This window comes from Neolamprologus multifasciatus, chromosome 3 (genome assembly GCF_963576455.1).
Source record: "Neolamprologus multifasciatus chromosome 3, fNeoMul1.2, whole genome shotgun sequence".
NCBI lineage: Eukaryota > Metazoa > Chordata > Actinopteri > Cichliformes > Cichlidae > Neolamprologus > Neolamprologus multifasciatus.
This window is the reverse complement of record NC_140441.1, coordinates 37,140,076-37,164,032: the sequence shown is the minus strand read 5'-3', so window position 1 is coordinate 37,164,032 and position 23,957 is coordinate 37,140,076. Positions and strand designations below refer to the sequence as shown.

Below are 23,957 nucleotides of genomic sequence, written 5' to 3'. Positions count from 1 at the left end.
AAGTAAAAAGTAACAAATAGTAACAAGTAGCAAATTTCAGTTGAGTGTGAAGGCGTTGATTTTGGAGCTATTGATTTTTTGTTTCTTGGTCGACACCCTCTCATTTCATAGTGATGTAAAATTAGCTTTACTGTGGAATGATTGAGTCTCCACGGCAGGATTGAGTCCTGGTGGTTCCTCGGTTGTTTCCAAGCATCCCGATCAATTTCCTCTCAGCTGACGGTGACAACATTGGTCATCTTCCTTAACTTAGCAAAGTAGTAAAATATCCAGATAACTGGTACTTATGTAGAACTGAACTGTGGTCATTCAGAAAAGGCCCATAAAAAAGGCCCACAAAGTTTCTGGAATGGATTTCCCAAAGCAGAGACCTCTGCACTATTTAAAAACTTCTGGACTATGCTTAACATCTGAGTAAGGTACAACACTGTCCTTTTCAAAGTATTTATTGATTATTGAAGAATGAAAAGAAAAGGAAGAAAATCTCAGCTTGCTTATTAAAACAAGTTCCCTATATGATGTGCCAAACATTTATGCCCAGGGGTTTGTACTTTGATGATCCAGACAGAGCATCTACCTGATCAGTTTTCAGTTTTATTTGTCATATGCAAGTTAGCACAGGGTCAACATCGCAATGAAATGTATTTGACGAGCAGAAGACAGTCACTCAGCAGAATGGTACAGTAGAAAAAAATAAAATAAAATAATAAAAAATAAATAGAAAAATAGTAAGAGCAAAATATTAATAAGATGTAGTAAAAGAAAAAAGATTTTCAGTTAACTGACTATATATACACACACACACACACACACACACACATATATATATACACACACATACACACACATACATATATATGAGAGAAATTCAGGAGAGAATGGAGCCAGCTAAGAAGAGGAGGATGTCCTCCCCTGTGTGGGAACATTGTGATTTTATTCCTCCCAACAAGGTATGCAAATTTCTACAGAAGATGTATTTTCATAATACTGATGGTGCAATAAAACTTATGTTAAGCGGCTTTACTTTTGAACAAGGTGAAGTGTTTGCTATGTGCCAGGGAGCTGGGATATAACGACAACACCTCATCCATGCTTAGGCACTACAGAGCTTTGCATGAGAATAGGGGGAACACCGATTGTGGAGCAAGACCAGGTGAGCCATCAAATATCATGATAATATAGCATGCAGTAATGTTACTAAATGATATAACAATATTATACAACTGTAATAAGTTACGTGTGTGATATTTATATTTGTGCTTTGTCTTTATTGTCTTTCCTCAGGAGAACAATCTCAAATAGATGAAGACCTGGTTAGCATGGTGATTGAGGACTCCCAGCCATTTAGCATTGTGGAGGACAAAGGATTTAAAAGATTTGTTAAATCATTGAATCCTAGCTATGTTCTCCCCACTAAAAAGGTCATAAAAGCAGTGAAACTTTAGTTTTTACAGAATAAAATGTGAACAGGCAGGTGTAACTGTCCATACCTCAACGTTACAAAAGCACAACCACTGTCCACACCCCAACCACACCTCACCTCACAGTAAATGATCGTTTCCATTTTAAGCATTTCCAAATGATCATTTTCCATACTGCCAGTATAAATATACACAGTATACTGCCATCACTGCAATATACATGTTTTACACACTCCTTTTGTTGTTGACATTTACAGGCTGTGTGCAAAAGGCCACACTCTTCAAATCCATACCAACTAATATTTTTACGTCCAGTAGGTGTCCTACTAGAGCAAATGAAGCTTCAAGAAGCTTTGCACTGGGGTGAACCAATTGGATAAAGAGCTTCAGTGCTTCATCTGCCCATCACTACTTTAATGCTAAACTCAAAAAGTAACAAAACTGAGAAGGCAAAATAAACTTACACGGACAGACAGAACACACAGCAAGATGACAGTAGATCGCGACACGGACACAGAGAAACACAGGGCTAAAATACACAGAGGGAGCAATCAGGGAATGGGTAACAGGAGGGAAACACAGCTGGGGCAAATCAGGCCTAACGAGACAAAGGAAGCAAAACCAGATGCATTTACATGAGACGGACTTTCAAAGTAAAACAGGAAACATAACACAGAGACGCGAACTTGACAAGGGGATACAGCTGACAGGGGAGACAGAGCAACTAGAGAACACAGAGACATAAACCATAAGACAGAACTCTAACAAAGAAACCAAAGACTAGAAATGATAAATAATATAATAAATTCAAAAACCCCGGGTCAACGACCCAGGCATTCTAACACATAATGACTGTAGGACGGAGCTTTGACTCTGGTACCAACCTGCAGTTTGTTGTTGGACTACTCCACCCACATTACTGCAACTGGGATTTGATTGGTTTGAAACTGAGACTGACCTTAGTCTGGGTATTTCCTCATTCTTGAGCCACTTCATGGTTTTACTTCTGCTTTTTAAAATGTTTGTGTTGATAAAAACACTTTGAGTAACTCAAACTGAAAGCACAGTGTTACAAAAGATGTTTGGTTATTAATCATTTATTGTTGTGTGAACATCTGAATATAAAACATATTCAGCTTAGACTTTGAATCCGTTATGATTCATTTTTGATAATTTTTATTATTATTATTGTATCTGAAAACATGAACATGTTTGATTCACAGAAATTTAAAGAATAGTGCCAGTCTGCTTAGTCAGTGAAGCAGAAGTTGATTTTCTGACAAATATCATCCTCAAAATGTTCAATTGTGCAGGAGAGCGCTGTTATTAGTAACTGAGTAAATGTGTGAAAGTTCCCAATAAAATTAGTTCTGATTGATGAGCATTGACAGCTCAACCATTTCATCCAAAAAAAAAAAAATGTTTCCACTTCATCAAACTAAAGGAAGGTTTTTCAGAAGATTTTATTTATTTTGACTTTTTACTGTCTCACTAAAGTATTCAGAGTTCTGCATGCATGATGTTTTTTATGCTGAAAATCAGCATCACTGTTTCTTAGATTATTAAAGGAAATAAACTCTGTGGGAAATAAAAGTTTAATCCTCAAAACATTTCTTATTATCTTATTCTTATTATTTCAAATCTCAGCATCTGTTAATTATTGTTGAGGCTGAGAGGAAAGAAAGGCATTGAAACAAAAAGCCCAGGAGCATAAGATAAAGGCTTGAATGCATTATGTCAATTTGGCATAACAAAACATGTTAATTAAAAATAAATAAATAAATAACTTTGATGTAAAAAATAAATTGTATCCAAACATTCTGTAAAATATTCACAAACTGTATAAAAGACTTGTAGTGTAGTGTTGTAGTGTAGTAGTGTAGAATATCAAGACAGTAGTGTACAGAGGCACCAGGTAGGGCTGGGCGATATGGCCTAAAATCCATATCACGGTTGTTGAGGAGTACTTGGTGAGGGCTAGTTCTTTTAGGTTCAGCCGCTAACAAGTGGGTGTATCGGTCAGGATACAGGAAGGAGGACAAGAGGCTTCCACTTTGCTGGATTGTCACCGCCAGCTGTTTTATTGCCACTTGGATGCTCAGTGTTGCCAGCAGTCTGTAGTAACAACAAATTGCCATGAGTATATGAATATATACAGCAACAGCTCCACTAAGATAAACATAAGTATTAAATGAAATAAACCAACACATCCATCTGAATATACAGATAACATGACATATATGATTCGAACTATGCCAATCTTACATCTCTTGCTCCAAACACAGAAAGGACACAATTAAACACAGTGAGAATGTCATACATAGCAGAAACATGCACTCTAACTGTGAACAAAGGGACTTTGGTGCCATTGTGTGGCCGAATAAAATTACTACATAATGGCGGCGGCCAGCGGCACATGCCTCTAGTCATGAGATGAAAAAATGCGGTGCTACAACGCGGTAGAAAGTAACTAAAGCCGCGGCAAAACATCAGGATCAGAAAATAAACATATTTAAGGAAACTTACTTCCAGTCATGAACTCGGAGCATCACCGTGAAGGATGGTAACCAGGAACACAGCTTACATGATGAGGTAAAACGGAACTACCACGGAAAAAAATCTCCCCTTCTCGAGTAGCAGCGTGTTACCCCCAGCTTCTGCCTACGTCTTTTCCTACGACTCAACCCCACACAATATTGCAGAACAAAAACAAAATCCCAGAGCCTTTTATTCAACGGTATAATTTGAAGCGGCAATGATATATATCACGATATATTCTTTTCTTCTGTATAACATATTTTACACACTAAAAGGCACACTTAAAATCCTTTAATTTTCTCAAAAATCGACAGTGTGCTTTATGTATGAATTCTGGTTGTGCTTGCTGACCTTGAACCGAGTTTATGTTGTACACAGTGCGCAGAAATCTGTCAAAAATGTTTTAGTACAACTTTGGTAAGCTATGAAGGCGCACCGCTTGATGAATTGTTGGAGCATTACGGCTACTGTAGTCAGGAGCCTCGCGGATTAATCTGGGTCCTAAACTCCGTCCGCTTCAGGTCCCAAAGTCAAACGAACACTGCGGCATCACTGAGAGTTAAATACTGTCTAAATTCTTCTTTACCAGGTGTAAATATTTAGTTTAACATCCAGGCATCCATGTAAACAGAATTTATTAAATTCATAGGAGTTAGAAGTTAGCAGGAAGTTAGCTCACTAGCTTACACCTAAACATGATATAGCATGTTCTGACTGAGAGATTTCTAAAAACTTTAAAAACGTACAGCTCTGCTATCACTTCCAACATAAATGAAGACAGAAAACTAAACAGTAGTGACATTTGTAGGGTTACTGAAGTTGGACTAGCTGGTATATAATGATGTGTTACGTGATCGCTAGCAAAACAGCTATGTTAGCATAACATTAGCACAGTGAAGCTGAAGGATGAATGCAAACTTTTTTTCCACTCCATAAAAGTTAACGTGAGGGTTTCTGGTAGTTAGGGACAAATGCAATTGCATGGCAGGATGCTATAAACAGACCAAACTTCAGTCAGGAAAGCAACTGAAATAATCCATCGACAATATGAGGTTAGTCATTATTATACTGCAACAACATGGGAATAGAGCAGCTGCGAGAGAATTCAGCACTAATGAATCAATGGTAGGGAAGTAGAGGAAGCACTGTTTTTGGCTTTCCCCATTTTCCAAAAGTGCTTCGTTTTGTTGCTATTACTGTCGCCCGGCATAATTTGCAGATTATGTTGTTTGCAGCCGCTGCAGTGCTTTCGACCAAAACAGGCGCAGCTTGATGACACCATCAACATGCGCTATCGCAGTAGAGCGGTATACTCAAAATCGCTACCGTTGGCCAAATTTATATCGTTTCTACCGTATACTGTTTATACTGCCCACCCCTAGCACCAGGTTTAAAACTAGTAATACCAAGGAACCGTTTACAAACATGTCCTTTCAAACTTCCACTTTGATGGTTTGAATCTGATGTCAACACTTCATCATTTTCTTAGAAATTTGTGAAATAACGTGATAACAGAAGGTTTATACAGAGAGACAACAAAGAGAATAATGTAGCAGTTATCACAAGCACAAATAATGAAAAGAAATTCTGTTTTGTTGATATTGTATCATGTAAACGATAACATATTTTTGTTATAAGCCTTCGTTATGAATTAGCCGAATTTTCAAATTTGTCAGGAATTGTAAAAGTTGGAAGTAGAAAAAAAATAACAACTCTTTTTAGTTTAAGACGTTGGACAGACAAAAAGAGACACTACAAAAAAAAAAGTATCAATCAGGAGAGTGGTTAATTCAACAAACTATGGTGTTGCTGACCTTTAGCTCTTTGAGACAACTACCAGTTACAATAAATGTAACTATGAATGACTGATCTTTTGTAATAATAAACAATGGTTTCAAGCATCTTCTTATGTACCAAATATTATCAGTTCAAAGTTCAACATATGTTGCACTCTTTATGGCAGAGGAAAAATACATATCAGGACACAAGTATAAAGCAAACAACAATGCTCTAACTCACAGTTTCCTTATAGTTTTTTTACTTAAGAAAAACAAAGAATTCATGTCCATGACCACAAACCAACACAGTTTATTTGAGAATTTATTAATTTAGTTTAATTTATTTTGATATTAATTTAGCTGTTGGACAAGTTGTCAGGGTTTGGCTGTTCTTGCTCTTCTCTCAATGGAATGTCTTGTTGCTGTTCCACTTGCTCATTGTTTGGATGATCATTTTGCTCTCCAGTTTGTCTTCCTGTGGAACATAAAACAAGTTATTTGCCTCTCAAAATTGATCCTTATCATTGTATGTTCTTTGTGCAGACTGCTCAACATGTGGTGTAGCTTACAATCTCACATCTTAGATTATGTAAACCAGAAATATCTGATATTGAAAGCAATTAAGACTAAAAAGAGAAATTATTAGTATGTTTAATAATTCAACATGCATGATGGTGTTTTTCTTTCCTTTGAGGGGAGAGGGTCAATAAAAATCAAATTGAACAGCTTTTACCTATTTCCGGTAACCAAGCACTACACCTTTCAGTTTTACGATATGTCATATATTATAGAATAATATATTCTATTATTTGCAGGCTTATATTTGAACTTTCATTTTTTGACCTAAATGAATGATCAAGATCATGTAAATAGAAGACTCTTGTAGGTCTGACATCAGAAACCTTTTGTCAAGCAGGTGTATTCATGTCAGTTTGATTTATGTGTATTGCCACCCAACTTGTAAGTGATTTTAATAAATTTACCTCATTGAACTTTTTACTTGATTTTTTACAGATTGCATTGAGGGATGTTTGAATGAAAACTGATAGTGGGTCAAGATTTTAGAAATGTTATATGACAGGAACTGTGGCCAACATTTCTATTTCTATTGCTATTTATCAACCTACTAAAATGAATCTGAAGTGAAAAAGTACTATAAGCATATTAGTATTATTATTATAATACCTACATAAACTGATACAGCATAACTGAGAAGAAAGTACTTTTCCTTTTACATATCTACATTCAACTTTACACCACTTTGCAAAAGAATAAAAATAAAAAAATCAAAGGTGCACAAGAAGACACGTGAGCCAACATCAGTGCAAAGGCCACCGAAAACTGCTTTGACCAGTCACGTTAACAGTATGTTTATCATACATAATTAAAAGCATTTACTGCCTGGGCGTTGCAGCCTTTTGCCTCTGAGCCAGAGAGAGGAGGTCCATGGCGCCATGTAAAATGTATTGGGTAGAAACCACAGAATAACTGATATGAGCCTCTATACTACTCGTGCCAACTTTCAGGCCCAAAGCTCTTGCAAGAACGAACCCAAAATAAACAGGAAAAGAGGGTCCGTATAAGCCAGAACACAGTTTATTTTTTTAAGAGAAAACACAACGGATTTGCAATAGACCTAAAACATCACAATAAAAATGTTACTAAAGACCAACAATGTACTGTTATTGGTGCAACCTGACAGCAATGTAACTGTCATCTGAGGGCTAGCTCTCCCCTGGCGACCCCAGGTTCCTTTAAAAAACAAAAAACAAACAAACAAACAAACAAACAAACAAAAAACAACAACAACATACAAGTCCACCCAAATAAGAAGCGGAATTAAGAAGCCCTTTGCTTCAAAATTAAAAGAATTTCTAAAATTAGAAATATCCTGTCTTAGAGTGACGCTGAAAAACTAGTTCATGCATTTATTACTTCCAGACTATCCAAAATGCTGCAGCAAGAGTAGTGACAGGGACTAGAAAGAGAGAGCATATTTCTCCTGTTTTGACTTCCCTTCATTGGCTTCCTGTTAAATCCAGAATTGAATTCAAAATCCTGCTCCTCACATACAAGGTCTTAAATAATCAGGCCCCATCTTATCTTAATGACCTTGTAGTACCATATGATTGTTGGGTTTTCTCTGTATCCATTATTGTACAATCTACTGTAGAATATAAAGCGCCTTGAGGCGACTGTTGTGATTGGGCACTATATAAATAAAATTGAATTGAATTGAATTAAATAAATACGAGCCCACCGGAACGGAAGTGTTTTGTTCAGGCAATAATTAGTAGCATTAATTGTTGTGATCACTCAATCTTGATCACAGCAAATCCACTCATCATGAGCACCTATGCAAGGCCTAATCTTTCTAAGGTAAGAGCCCAGCTCAGGGATTGCGCATTGCCTAACTAATATTGCACCAGTCCAGTAGACATAAAAGCAAACCCAAAATAAAGATATCAGTTTTAAAATGTGATCCTACTTTAAAACCAACTCGGGAGGAAAACACAGCAAAAAAGAGAAGGAAAAAACAATGATTTTTTTTTTTCACCCACCTTTCCAATTGTGATCTTTGGCCATCAGAATTATTGTCTAAAGGCAAAGAAAGAGGCCCAACAAATTTACTTTAGCAAGTGGACCATCCCGGCCTTGCCGTATTGGTCCATTTGATTGACCTCTGTTTTTATTGTTTATTTTATTTTATTTTCAGTTGCTACACACGGAACTGACATGACTGGGGGGAAGGGAAAGGGAGAAAGAAAGACAGGTAGGGAAAGAGCTGAGGAGATCCCCAGATGAGGGGTTACCCAGCAGCCGCGGAGCAGAAGCCAGAAGGGGTTGTAGTGACGTGCTCGTGAGCTCCGCCGACAGCCAGCTGTGCCAGAGTGGACGGAGCCCCAGGCCCAGAGGTCGAGGGCACCCCACTCCACCGAAGGGGCCCGACCGAGCTACAGGCACCAGGCCCCAAAAGCAGCTAACGAGAGTGAGCCAGTGCGTACCTGAGTGCCCATCCCCGGACAACAAGAACCACCAATTTACTGATGTCTGAGGGCGTCAGCCACTGGCAGGGGGAGTGTTGGGGGGAGATAGGCCTCCATACCTTGGACGGCCTGACATGTCCCTAGAGAGGTGGCGTCTGATACCCGACCTGACATATAGACAGAGACAAACAGGCACACACAGATACCAACATCCATCCCCACGCCCCATGCACACATATGCAAATACTAGAGACTGTACACACAATCACACTCCCCAAAGGTACTCTATACCCCCGGTCTAGGTACCTTTGCCCAGCACAGCACTCAGACCCAGGAGGTGTTCACAGTAACTCATCAGGGCGAGGAGAGAAGAGCAGCACCTGTCACTACCTCTTTTATACCCTCACTATGATCCCCTGGAACCTAAAGCTGTCCCTACTACAAAAACTTGAAAAATTTGAAATTCTAACCGTTTTGATAATAACGTGCAAAAACTCATAATTGGAGCGCATTTGTCTTCTCTCTCATAAAAAAACCCCCTACATGTTCCACCTTTTTGTGATTTTCTTGGGTTTTTTTTCCTTTTAATTTTCTCAGTCAATGTGTAGTTTTCCCTTCATATGAAATAAACTTTACAAAACAAATCAAAACATGAACTTCAAAATTAGGAACTAAACTGGGAACACGAACCTAGAAACTGGGAAGTTCACATGAGAAAACAAATAGGAACACGAAACAAACACACAGCATAATGAGGGTATGACATCAAGCTGACAACAACAAGCTGGGGAAGACAGAATTAAAATACACAGGAACACAAGGAGATGGGGAACGGGTGGAAACACAGCTGGGACTAGTCACACAAAAGAAGATGAGGGAAAAGAAAAACTAGACACACTGCAGACAGGACAGGGCTATCAACATAAAACAGGAAGCACAACACCCATCAGGACGCAGACTAGATACTAAGATGTGGAACACGGGGAAGGGCACAGAAACAGGACAGGAAACCAGAAACTCAAAATTGTCAACATAACACAAAAGAAAAAAAAAATTCAAGGAACCTAAGTTAACCCAAAAAACACTAATACTGTCACGTCCGGTGAGGCAGACGTGTGGAGTTTGTAGAAAGGACCCAAAATGCAGCAGCTCTGGTGCTCTGATACAACCAGAAATGGTGAGGGTGAGCATGAATTAAGAAAACCTAAACTGGAAAAACTAACAGAACTAACCAGAAACCAAGATGCAGGGAGGTACGAGGAAATACACGGAGAGACGGACGGAGACCGAGGGGAACAACACAGACGAACCAGCAAAGAGGACAGGTGAACACACACTATAAACACACACACCAGTAATCAGGGGATGGGAAACAGGAGGGAGACACACCTGGGAGACATAACAGCTGACGAGGCAGGGGAAACGTAAAAGAACCCACTGACATAAGACAGAGACCTTCAAAGTAAAACAGGAAACACATACACGTAATGAGACAAACTCAGAGATGCGGACTAAACACAGAGACCTACAACACTAAGGGGATACACAAGTTACGAACTGGTATGTTTACGTGTGTGTTTTGTGCAGGTGTTATGTCTTATGTTAATTTAGCTGTGCCAGGGCCCTGCTTCGATTGGTGCATGGATACGCTGCAACGACATGACTGGTTCCAGCTGGAGGACCCGCCCAATAAATGGAGGCTGGAGCGCTACAGCGGGAGAGGTCTTCGCGGTTCTCCTCACGGCCCAGCAGTCTTCCCGTGGCAGCCGCTGGCTGCAGTGCTTTTGAGAGTTGTGAAAGTGGAGTGGGTAGGGGTGAGCTGCCGTTTTCTTTTGATCACCCGTTTTTCTCCTGTTTTGTGTTAGTTAAGGAGGTTAGACTCTGTTTTTATTTTTGACTTTGTTTTGGTGAGGTCAGGGGTGCGGGATTTGTTTAGATCTGTTTTGTTTATTGTTTTGGCCTTGGCTCACCCTGAAGCGTTAACACTCCCGTTTTGGTTCCTTTTTTTCCACCTTGTAAATAAATCACAGTGAAACTAAAGGATTTGTCTCTTGTGGCTGCTTGGGTCTTGGGGGGGATGCGAGTGCCTCACTCGTGTTACTGCCTGGCCCTAGACGGGTCGTAACATGAATTGGGGGCTCGTCCTCTGCCCTTTTCTGTGGTTTTCGTGTGTTTTGGTCTGTTTGGCAGTTTTCTTGGTGTGGGGATAGTTGGTGTGTGGGATTATGGAGTTTTCATTGGATGAGTTTGTTACCTCGCCTTCATGGGATAAAATAGTGAAGTGCAGGAAAGCGGATTTGCTAATTATTGCTAGTTTTTATGATGTTCAACTGTCCTATAGTGCCCGTAAAGCGGAGGTTAAGGACGCTTTGTGTGCAGGGCTGGTGGAGCGAGGCATCCTTCCTGCCCCGAAGGCAGCTGTTGAGCAGCCTGGCGGCAGAGGTGTGAAGGTGGCTCCGGAGGCTGAGCCGGAGCCGGATGCCAAAGGGCCTGTTAACGTGCTCCCGGCTGAGGTGGAGTCTGATGCAGCTGGGGTGGACTCTGATGCTGCTGAGGCGGAGTCTGAAGCAGCTGAGTCTGGTACGGCCGGGGAACCCCTGGCGGGGCGGTCTACGGAGGATCTCCGTTTGACCCTCCGTATAAGGGAGGTGGAAACCCGTGCTAAAGAGCTTGAGGTACAAGCAATGCACCTCCGTGTCAGAGCTTTGGAGCTGGAGCGAAAGCCCTCCACATCTGCCTCTAGCCATCCTAGTACATCCACCGCTGTCTCAACGGGTTTTGACATCACTAAGCACGTTAAACTGGTTCCCCCATTTCGTGAGGCCGAAGTGGACTCCTATTTTAATGCTTTTGAGCGTATAGCGGCCGCGTTAAGCTGGCCGAAGGAGTTTTGGCCACTGCTATTGCAATGCAAACTGGTCGGCAAAGCCCAGGAAGTGTATACCAGTTTATCAATTGAAGATAGCCTGGATTATGACATTATGAAGAAGACTGTGTTGCAGGCATATGAGCTTGTCCCAGAAGCCTACCGTCAGAAATTTAGGAAGTGTGAAAAAACTGCCAATCAGACATTTGTGGAGTTTGCCTGTGAAAAAAGTCGCTTGTTTGAACGATGGTTGCAGGCCAGTAAAGTAAAGGATCTTGAGGGGCTGAAAGAGCTTCTTCTGTTAGAGGAATTCAAAAAACGTTTGCCGGACCAAGTAGTCATTTATCTGAATGAGCAAAAGGTGACGTCACTTGCTAAAGCGGCAGTGATGGCTGATGAGTTTACTCTCACTCACAAAACTATATTTTCAGCCGCTGTCGCACAAAATATCAGGGTGGGACAGGAGAGGAAGATAAGATCACCAAAGGTAGGACTGAAGGATAGACAGGAGGATGGTGGTAATCGCGACTGTTTTTATTGTCGCGAACCCGGACATCTGATCGCTGCCTGTCCTGCGCTCCGGAGGAAGGAGCAGCGCAAAGGCTCTAAAACTCCAGCCGGCGTAGGTCTTATTAAAGTTGTCCCTTCGCCTAAAATGCATTCCACCCGTGATTTGCACCATGCGGATGCTGAAATAGAGCCACGTTTTAAACCATTTATCACCAAAGGCTTTGTTTCTGTGACGGGAGAAGAGAGGGATAAAGTGCCTGTTACTATTCTTCGGGACACAGGTGCGCATCAGTCATTTATGTTGGACAGAGTACTGCCATTGTCAGATAAAACTGCTTGTGATTCAGATGTGTTAGTTTGGGGAATTAAGATGAGCGTTCTTCGGGCGCCGCTACACCAGGTGCATTTGCATTCGCCCGTAATAACGGGGCATGTTAAAGTTGCCGTGAGTTCCCAGTTGCCTATCAAAGGGGTTTCATTTATTCTGGGAAATGACTTGGCTGGTGGGACAGTTTTTCCCCCTCCTGAAGTGGTGGAAACGCCTGTTGCTTCTGTTACTGATGCTGCCACCCCTATATCCAGTATGTTTCCTGTTTGTGCTATTACTCGTGCGCAATCGCGCAAATTTGACGACGTTGTGAATGTCGCTGACACCTTTATGGCGACGCTAGATGAAAGAAAGTTCCCCAGCCGTGAGAGTGGCAGAATAAGAAGCGGCAATGATGTGACGAAACTGATGCCAGAGTTGGATGAAAAGTTGAATAGGGATGCACTGATAACCGCTCAGCGGAAGGACTCATCACTGGCTCCTTGTTTTATATCCGCAGCCGCGAGTGCAGAAAGTAAATCCCCCACTTCTTTTTTTTGTGCAAGACGGAGTTCTTATGAGAAGGTGGTCCCCTGACCATAGTGGTTTGCCTGGTGCTACGCAGGTGGTGGTGCCGAAGCCACATCGAGGGCAGGTGCTTAGCTTAGCGCATGATGCCAGCATGGCTGGACATCTCGGGGTGAACAAAACTTATCATCGGGTGTTGCGCAACTTCTTTTGGCCAGGGCTGAAAGCTGATGTGGTGGCATATTGCCGTACCTGTACTACATGTCAGATGGCGGGGAAACCTAACAGACCAATCCCACCTGCTCCGTTACATCCTATTCCAGTAATAGGTGAGCCGTTTGAAAAAGTAATATTGGATTGTGTGGGTCCCCTGCCAAAAACTAAATCCGGACACCAATACATACTTACAATAATGTGTTCAGCAACAAGGTTCCCGGAGGCAATTCCACTACACACGCTGAAAGCAAAACCGGTAATAAAAGCACTAATTAAGTTTTTCTCTACTTTCGGGCTTCCAAAGGCTATTCAAACAGACCAAGGAACGAATTTTACTTCAAAAGTGTTTGCACAGGTTGTGGAGGAGTTGCACATAAAACATGTAAAATCCAGTCCATACCACCCGGAAAGTCAAGGTGCTCTGGAGAGATTCCATCAAACCCTCAAGGCTATGCTGCGCAAGTTCTGCGCAGAGTCGGGTAGAGAATGGGACGAGGGTCTGCCGTTATTGTTATTTGCCGTCAGGGAAACCACTCAGGAATCCTTGGGATTCAGTCCGATGGATCTGGTGTTTGGACATGTGGTCCGCGGTCCCCTCCGGCTTCTGAAGGAGAAGTGGTTATCAGAAACTTCTGAAACTCAGCATAATGTCTTGGATTATGTTAGCGGACTTCGGGAAAAACTCCACCTTGCATGTCAGTTAGCTCGAGAAAATCTGTCACATACGCAGGCCAAAATGAAAGCTCGCTATGATAAAAAGGCTGTTTGCAGAAGTTTCCAGCCGGGCGAGAAAGTGTTGGTGTTGCTGCCTGTGGTAGGGTCCAGTTTGTTAGCCCGGTTCGCTGGCCCATATGTGGTGGAACAGAAACTCAGTGACAACAATTATGTGATCCAGACCCCAGACCGCCGGAGAAAGTCTAGGGTTTGTCATATTAATATGTTAAAATCGTATCACTCGAGGAGCCCTTCGGGTGCGCCATCTCCAGTGTGCGCCGCTAGTGTTGTTTCTCCTTATGAACCCTCTGATGACGGACTGCTCCAGAAAAGTGAAGCACTGGGTAGCGGCCGGTTGAAAAATTCGGAGATCTTAAATGATTTAGACACATATTTAGCCCACCTATCTGAACCCACTCGAGCTGACATCACTGATCTGATAGAGAATAATTTATCACTTTTTTCTGATCATCCTCGTCAAACTGCTGTCCTGTGCCACGACATTGACGTGGCAGGACATAAACCGATTAAGCAGCATGCCTATCGAGTGAACCCTGTGAAAAGAGCGATAATGCAGAAGGAAGTTGACTATCTCTTAGAACACGGTTTAGCCATTCCGAGCGCCAGCGCATGGAGTTCGCCGTGTGTGCTGGTACCAAAACCTGACAACACTCCTCGGTTTTGTAATGATTACAGGAAAGTTAACGCTGTTACCAAACCTGATTCATTTCCTCTTCCTAGAATGGAGGATTGTATTGATAGAGTGGGATCGGCATCTTTTGTAACCAAACTTGATCTGTTAAAAGGTTACTGGCAAGTACCTTTAACTCCCAGAGCATCTGAGATATCTGCTTTTGTCACGCCAGATCATTTTCTCCAGTACACAGTTATGCCGTTTGGGTTGCGTAATCCACCCGCTACTTTCCAGCGTCTTATGGCCAAAGTACTGGCAGGCGTGAATAACTGCGATGCCTACTTGGATGATGTTGTCATTTACTCATCCACCTGGTCTGACCACTTACAAACCCTCTCTCTCGTTTTCAGCCGTTTTCAGAAAGCCTCGCTTACGCTAAACCTAGCCAAATGTGAATTTGGCAGAGCCACCATCACATATCTAGGAAAACAGGTGGGTCAGGGACAAGTACTGCCGGTGACTGCGAAAATACAGGCGATCGTTGAGTTTCCAGTCCCACAAACGAGAAGGGCGCTGCGCCGATTTCTGGGAATGTGTGGTTATTACAGAGGTTTTTGTAAGAACTTTGCCACTGTTGTTGTTCCTCTCACCGATTTGATCAGTCCGGTGAAGCCTTTTGTGTGGACGCCTGTGTGTCAGACTGCTTTCGAGTCTGCGAAAGCATTACTGTGCAGTTCCCCTGTTCTTACGGCACCTAACTTCATGTCCCCTTTCAAGCTCGAGGTTGACGCAAGTGCGTCTGGTGCAGGAGCTGTCCTTATACAGGAAGACCATCGCGGCATGGATCGCCCTATTTGTTATTTTTCAAAAAAGTTCAACAAACATCAGATTAACTACAGCACTATTGAAAAGGAAGCCCTTGCCTTGTTGTTAGCCCTGCAGCATTTCGAGGTGTATATCGGATCCAGCTCTATCCCTGTTCAAGTATTCACTGACCACAATCCATTGGTGTTTCTCTCCCAGATGCAAAACTCAAATCAGAGACTTATGCGTTGGTCCCTTCTTTTGCAAGATTTTAACCTGCATATCAAACATAAGAAAGGAACGGAAAACGTCATCGCTGACGCCCTGTCGAGAGCAATTTCATAGTTTGGGAATTAAACAATGGGAGGGTTGTTTAATTCTTATGGAAGGGGGTGTTACGAACTGGTATGTTTACGTGTGTGTTTTGTGCAGGTGTTATGTCTTATGTTAATTTAGCTGTGCCAGGGCCCTGCTTCGATTGGTGCATGGATACGCTGCAACGACATGACTGGTTCCAGCTGGAGGACCCGCCCAATAAATGGAGGCTGGAGCGCTACAGCGGGAGAGGTCTTCGCGGTTCTCCTCACGGCCCAGCAGTCTTCCCGTGGCAGCCGCTGGCTGCAGTGCTTTTGAGAGTTGTGAAAGTGGAGTGGGTAGGGGTGAGCTGCCGTTTTCTTTTGATCACCCGTTTTTCTCCTGTTTTGTGTTAGTTAAGGAGGTTAGACTCTGTTTTTATTTTTGACTTTGTTTTGGTAAGGTCAGGGGTGCGGGATTTGTTTAGATCTGTTTTGTTTATTGTTTTGGCCTTGGCTCACCCTGAAGCGTTGACACTCCCGTTTTGGTTCCTTTTTTTCCACCTTGTAAATAAATCACAGTGAAACTAAAGGATTTGTCTCTTGTGGCTGCTTGGGTCTTGGGGGGGATGCGAGTGCCTCACTCGTGTTACTGCCTGGCCCTAGACGGGTCGTAACACAGGGAAGACACCAAACAACAACTAAACCCTAGAAAACCCAAAACAACAGTCATAATACAAAACTATCAAAAGTAAAAGTACATAACCAAAAACACTGGGTCACCAACCCAGGATCATGAAAAATATACTGGGCCCCCAGACCCAGGACTGTGACAATTTCAGCTTCTGTTTTATTTAGTACCAGTTCCTTTCTCAACTTGCCTTCTCCGTCACATTCTCATTCCTCCTCCAACTGAAGGCATGCCAGATGCACTCTCAGTGTCACACCCATTTTAACCATTGGAATAGGTTCAGCAAATACACAAATTGAGGCACGTTTATGTAGAGCAGAGCAGAGCAAGCTGGCTGTTTGTTTTGACAAACCTAATTAAGGTACCACCACACACACCAGCTAACCCAGTAGCAGAGTAGTAACTAAACTGCTAAACAACTTAATGTTGAACTTAACCAACTTACTTATAGTGGCATATGTATATTTAAAAAAACAACATAAATACATAAAAAAGAAAACCCAGCTCCCAAAAATACTAAACTTTACCAAACATTTTGGAGCATTTTGGTCTCATGAGAATTAGAAATTCTGAATTGAACAGCTCTGAATTGCCTACCCTCAACAGGCAAAATCAGCAGAATATCATCAAAAGCCAAAATAATATCATGAGTATACCATAATCCCCTTTGTCAGACCTCGGACAAGCTCCCACTTGTTATGCTCCCCAAAAAAGTCCAGAGGATGTGGGAAAATAAAAAAAAAAGTGTCCAGGTTTAAAAAAGGCTTTTATTAATACTTTTCTGTATAATTAAACTAAGAAAGACAAGCTGTCGTGAAAGAAGGGAATCACAACTTGACCCAGAAGCTTGTAACCCTACTTTTTAACAGCAAGTAAACAGGCAAGATCACCAAAAAACAAAACAAAACAAAAAAACATCCTCTTCAACAGTGCAAGCAGCCATGCCACAAACTGAACCATCACTTTCATTTCTATATGAGCATCTGAGCTCCTTCCTCCTTTCTCTTTGTTCCTTTACCTGATAGATTTGTCCCTAAGATAATGAAAGCTCTTTGTTCCCTTTCAACATTTGTGAAACCGTCTATCAGGAACCTAGGGGTAATTTTTAATCATGCTCTTACATTGGATGTTCATGATGTTCATTGAACTTCCACAGCCCTATGTCCTTAGCAGGTCCCTGAGGTCATACAATGCTGAGGACTAAGGGAGACAGAGCTTTTGCCACTATGAGCCCCAGACTATGGAACTCCCACTGAGCTTAAGATCTTTGGATTCAGTAGTCTCTTTTAACACATCTTTTTAGAATTGCATTTGGATAACTTTGTTCTGTCTTTGTTTTATGCATTGTTATCTCTGTATGAAGCACCTTGTGATCTTTTGTCTAGAAAGGTGCTATATAAATACAATTTTAGGACATCATCGTAGGACATTTTTTCAATGAAAATTAAAAGAGAAGAAAACCGTGACTTACGGTTTTGCCAACGTTTCCAGATGTACCAAGCAATGAAAGCAATGAAAGCAATGATGACAGCAGGGATGACAGCAGCGATGACAGCAGTGATGACAGTAGTGTCATCAGCACCATTAGTGTTTATAGTGCTATTATTATTAACTGAAAAAAAAAACCCAGAATAAATATGTTAGGTTTCTTTGTTTTTTTAACCATAGACTTCCAAAACAACACTCAACCATCAATTTTCCACACCTGCTTCTCCTGCTTGTGTGAACTGTTGGAATCAAATTGTTAAATGTTGTCATTGTGTTGCTTAAATTTGTAAGTCTTAGTTTCAGGATCAAAGACATTCCTTTGTCTCTGACCACCTCTCCAACCAGTTTGTTGGTGGGGGAGGCTGAAGTGTTTTATTATAGGGACATCCTATCTGAAGGTCCTGTTTTCTTGTGTAGTAAGTTTCCTGCTTTTATTACCCTGTTGTGGGCAGGAGGTCACACAAAGGCACCCCCAAACACAAACACACATTCTCACACATACATGCACACACACACACACATGCTTATACGTGCACACACATACACACATAGTGCCTTGTCTTTTGTGACCATAGGGGGATTTTACAATGAGAGGTGCTTGTGTGTACTGTAACTGTTTTCAATAAAAGGGAGGCCAGAGTCGAGGTCGTCTGTGGTTGGATTCAGAGCGCTTTCCTCAGACACCGACCGGGGCTTCTCTTGCTAGCAAGTAAAATCGATGGATTGCTGATTGTCTTGTTTCCTTTGTTAACGAGAATAAGTTTCTAAACCAGCGGGGCCTGTGGAAGCGCAGACCCAACACGAACAGAGTAACAATAACATAAACACAAACAACTGTGTCATTTGTTTTGTTTACATTGTATCTGAACAGACATCACAGGGAACAAAGAAGCTAACTGTGCTGGTGATATCTCATTAAGCAACAAATATTTACTTACTTGATCCATTAAACTGTTTTGTATCATGTTTTGCTGCATCTGTTGAAAAGTATTTTAATTTTGTTAAAATGCTGACAAATATATTTTTTAAAAAATATTTTGAATATGCATTACATCAGCTGTGCTTACCAACTTTTAGTGTAATTTTCCCCTTTCTGACTTGACTATGAAGTTTGGGAACATAGCAGATGTACAGCCCTTCATCTTCTTTGCTCACATTTCTCAGCAATAAGGAAATGTTGCCTTTCCCGATTTCGTCACAGAAGAGATATGTTCTGTTTATAAAGTGACTGTTCTGCTGATTTGGATCATGTTTCATACTTCGATAAACATGCACATAAGTTTTATTGCGTTTCCACTCCACTGTGAGAGTCGACACATTAAATGGGGGCTCCAGGTGACACGGCAGAATGACGTCCTCACCGACATTTGCTTTCACTGGTTCATCTGAGCCAATCACATCAGACTCTCCTGCAAAACAAACATTCAATCAAATGATGGATGAAGTGGAATAAAATGTACAGATATAAAATGTACTAGCCAAAACAATATAACAAATAAACCTACAGCATATTTGATGGAATGAACAGAAATTTAAGCATGTGCTTTCACTCAAAGCACAGACTGAAAAATAACATTTAAAAATCAGACTCATTAAGATTTAATTTAGCAATGACTGTGAATAATTAAATGAGCAGCAGCCAATTCTAGATTTAAAAAAATACGCTAAAGAATAGCACATAAAATACAGTAGCTTAATAATATGTCTAAAGCAAGTAGGTCAATAAATACAGTGAGTTTAAAACATTTAGACTGATTCAGATTGGATAGTAAGCAAATAACTGAGACTCTCAAAGTTGACAGAGAACTTGAAACCTGCCTTTTGAACTTAATTTTCATCAAAAAATGTGCATTTCTGTTCTCATTACATTTTTGGCGACACAAAAATATCAACTTTATGACCTAAAGCAGTCTTAAGATGTAATTTAGACAGCTTGCTGCAAAGATACTGCCAGGAGATTTTACATGCTCTTCTTCTCATGGCAGCTACATGTCTGCCAAATCTCATTTGCTCTCTGTTTATTACAGAATTATAGTGATGATAGCAGCCTTAAGGCACTGGCCACAACTGCACTGACTCTGCTATAAGGTAGAAGAGGTGACATGTATGGGACTGATAACCACAAATTATGACCTTTCAATAGGCGGATCACATCAAAATGAACTGAAAGAAAATACTCAGACAGTTTATATCAGTTTCCTCAATAGTCATAGTTCAAAGTTTGGGTAATTTTAATATTTGCACCACATACTAACCAACAGTGAGGTTAACATAGCAACTTTTCTCCACATTATCAGTGATAAAGGAGCATTTGTATCTCCCGGTGTCAGTGAGTTTTAGTGAGGTCAGCATCAGTGACAGATTTCCTTTGGTTAACGCCTCATGGGAGAGAGCAGTCCGTGCTTCAAAATGCTCTCTCTGTGCTCCAGGATTATATTTTCCATTTTGACAAAGGATTACAATGTCATTCCCACGAGTCCACTTTACTGTCTCAGATGCTGCGTTCAGTGGGGGCTTAAGGTAGCACTGCAGGAGGACATGTTCACTGTATACTGCTTGTACTGGCTCAGAAGAGCAAATAATCTGAGGTTCTGTTAAAAAATAAAAACAAATGTTACATTAGGATTGGACACATTTTTGGCCAACAATCTACATCAAACGTAAGAACAAGATGGGTGAGGAGTCAAATTTACTGTGTGCAGGCAGGAATGGTGGACCCAAAAGTGCAGACTCACAGCAGGTAAAAGTGCAGTCAAAACTGTTTTATTGCTGACACAACAAAAATACTAAAGTGAAAATACAAAATACCTAAACAGGCTGGCAGGCAAACAGAACACACAGCACAGAATGAGGAAGAACATGAGACAGAGCTAACGAGACAAGGGAAGCAAAACCAGACATATTAACACGGGACACAGACTAGTGATGGGATTTCCGGCTCTTTTTAGAGATCCGGCTCTTTCGGTTCGACTCACTAAAAAGAGCCGGCTCTTTCGGCTCCGAACCGACTCTTCAGGTTGTTTTGTTGCTTTAATTAATTTATTATTAACAATAATATAAAATTATGCACAAAAGGAATTACTAACGTAAAAAAAGTGGTTTTATTTATATATGTTTATATATAAATATATGCGGTGGCCCCTAGAGACAAAACACGTACAAACTCCAAAACACATTTCTAGCATGAACTGGACTTCCAAAGCAGAGCTACTAGATCACTTAAATTACACAATTGAAAGCATGTGTGTATTGTTTGTGTATTTATACACAGGCACTCATATATATTCAAATAATTTAAAAAAAAAAGTTCATTTACCTGTTACTGCCACACACCAAATCCGGTCATTGGTACTTGCTGGCTTGTGTAGCCACTAAGTAACAAAAGCTCAACACTGCGCCCAGCATCCTGGAGCACTTCTGTTGTGTTTTGTACGTGTTTTAGGTTTTTCCGTGCTTCTGAGTTTTTACGTGCTTCGGAGTTTGTACGTGCTTCGGAGTTTGTACGTGTTTCGGAGTTTGTACGTGATTTGAAGTTTGTACGAGCTTTGTCTCTAGGGGCCACCGTAAATATACTTTTATTTATTCACTCCACATAAAATATAATAAATAAATCATATAATACAAAAATCAACTATTCACGGTTCAAATTTAAACTATTTAAATTTTCAGCTTTTTCCTTTTACAAATTTAAAGTGAAACAACACAAAACACTGCAAACCACAACACAATTAAATATAAATTAAAATAGGAAAACAAAAAGAAGATGCATATTCTCTGTCATATGGGCCCGCATGAATAAACTTTCTGAATCCTTTATCATCTGCAACTGAAAATAGTTGTGGATGATTACTATACCTTTCTAATGTGACGTTGTTGTCCCTGGCTCTCTTTCTCTCTCTCTCCCTCCAGCTCTGTTCCTGTGCTATAGTGATGGGTCGTTCGCGAACGAAATGGCTCTTAGAGCCGACTCTTTGAAGTGAACGACGTGAGGTTTTTTTTTTTTTCTTTCTCTCACCCTCTCTCTCGCCCTTTTTTCCGCTAAACTCCGCATGCGCGGCCTGTACTTTGCGCTGGGCAGAGGGGGGAGGGGCGTTAGTTACACTCGCAGTAGCACAGGAACAGAGCCAGAGAGAAAGAGAGCGAGGGACAACAACGTCACATTAGAAAAGTATAGTAATCATCCACTATTTTTAGTTGCAGATGATAAAGGATTCAGAAATCATACAGGCCCATATGACAGAGAATGTGCATCTTCTTTTTGTTTTAATATTTTAATTTATATTTAATTGTGTTGTGGTTTGCAGTGTTTTGTGTTGTTTCACGTTAAATTTGTTTAAAAAGAAAAAGCTGAAAATTTAAATAGTTAAAAGTTTAAAATGTAAATAGTTGTTCTTTGTATTATATGATTTATTTATTACATTTTATGTGGAGTGAATAAATAAAGTATATTTATGGTGGCCCTTAGAGACAAAGGAGTACAAACTCCAAAACATGTAGAAACTCCAAAACACGTAAAAACTCCAAAACGCGTAAAAACTCAGACGCACGTACAAACTCCAAAACACGTAAAAACTAAGAAGCACGTACAAACTCAGAATCACGTACAAAAGACAACAGAAGTGCTCCAGGATGCTAGGGCGCAGTGTTGAGCGTTTGTTACCTAGTGGCTACACAAGCCAGGAAGTATCAACAACCGGATTTGGTGTGTGGTAATAACAGGTAAATGAATTTTTTTTTAAATTATTTGAATAAATATGAGCGCTTGTCTATAAATACACAAACAATACGCACATGCTTTCAATTGTGTAATTTAAGTGATCTGGGTAGCTCTGTTTTGGAAGTTCAGTTAACACTAGAAATGTGTTTTGGAGTTTGTATATGCTTTAGAGTTTGTACGTGCTTTGTCTCTAGGGGCCATATATAAACATATATAAATAAAACCACTTTTTTTACATTAGTAATTCCTTTTGTGCATAATTTTATATTATTGTTAATGATTAAATAATTAAAGCAACAAAACGACCTGAAGAGCCGGTTCGGAGCCGAAAGAGCCGGCTCTTTTTAGTGAGCCGAGCCGAAAGAGCCGGATCTCTAAAAAGAGTCCGAAATCCCATCACTACTGTGCTACTGAGTGTAACTACCGCCCCTCCCCCCTCTGCCCAGCGTAAAGCACAAGGCTCGCGTGCGGAGTGAAGCGGAAAAAGTGCGAGAGAGAGGCTGAGAGAAAGAAAAAAAAAAAAAACAGGTGACGGCTCGCGATAAGGAGCCGGCTCGTGTCGTTCACGTCAAAGAGTCGGCTCTAAGAGCCATTTCGTTCGCGAACAACCCATCACTAACACAGACTGTCAACATAAAACCAGAAACATAACACCGAGATACGGACTTGACAAAGGGATACACTTACACTATACATTGTTAATAAAATCATTAACATTTTTCAGAAACTGGCAAATTTTTTAGATGTTTGCTTCTCTGGTAATTGCTATGACTGCTTCCTCTCTCTCTCTCTCTCTCTCTCTCTCTCTTGCTATATGTATGTGTGATTAAATTTAATGTTTATGTATGAACTCTGAATCAGAAAAAAATGCATGCTAAATGTTATGAATAAACACTAAGAAGCAACGAAATGTTAATCGCGTTACTTAAATTGGGAAGGCTGTAGCTCAAAAGGTAAGGCGGGTCATGTACTGATTAGAAGATTAGAGCTTCGATTTCTTCCTGCACCTGTATGCCAAATATTCCAAGTGAGGCAAGATTCTAACACAAAGTCGCTAGACAGAAAGAACTTAAGCACGGAGAAAGTGTGTGTTTGGGTTTGGATGAGGCATGTATTTATAAAATGTACGTGTATGAAGTGCTTTGGTGGGGTTTTTTTATAAAAAGATGAAAATATGTTTACTCACGTGTAGTTTCCGAGACAAACTGGTGACTGCAGACTGACAGCAAAACAAAAACCATTAGATCCATTCAAAAGAACAAGAATAACATGTCTTCTTATCAAAAACCAAAAGACTGAACTATGGCTCGTGACTTGTGAACAGAAAGAGAAAGAAAACAAAATAAAAAGGAGATGCTGCGATTAACTTTTGCTTTCTAGTCCCCGCCTACTTGGCACAGTTTAACTCCACTATAGAAAATATAATCTAATGAGAGGGAAGTATCACGGCTGGATTTCTAATCTG

General features: G+C 40.7%; 1 protein-coding gene and 1 long non-coding RNA gene across 3 annotated transcripts; one reads left to right on the top strand and one right to left on the bottom strand.

The window, feature by feature from the left end:
- The first annotated feature begins 836 nt into the window (after positions 1–836).
- LOC146522972 (uncharacterized) lies at positions 837–1,833 on the top strand. The gene is made up of 3 exons (XR_014871163.1): positions 837–950; positions 1,036–1,153; positions 1,285–1,833. It is a non-coding gene; the product is annotated as an uncharacterized LOC146522972 (long non-coding RNA).
- A 1,508-nt stretch (positions 1,834–3,341) lies between these two features.
- Positions 3,342–23,834, bottom strand: LOC146522971 (butyrophilin subfamily 1 member A1-like). 2 transcript variants are annotated; one of them, XM_085142035.1, is made up of 6 exons: positions 23,679–23,834; positions 20,031–20,366; positions 18,843–19,184; positions 18,714–18,752; positions 17,759–17,899; positions 3,342–6,212 (listed from the first exon to the last, which is right to left on the bottom strand). In XM_085142035.1, the coding sequence occupies exons 1-6, from the start codon at positions 23,740–23,742 to the stop codon at positions 6,094–6,096; spliced, it is 1,041 nt and encodes a 346-aa protein (XP_084998161.1). In that variant the 5' UTR covers positions 23,743–23,834; the 3' UTR covers positions 3,342–6,093. The 2 variants fall into 2 exon arrangements, with proteins under 2 accessions (XP_084998161.1, XP_084998171.1); XM_085142045.1 differs by lacking the exon at positions 17,759–17,899.
- Between the last annotated feature and the right edge of the window lie 123 nt (positions 23,835–23,957).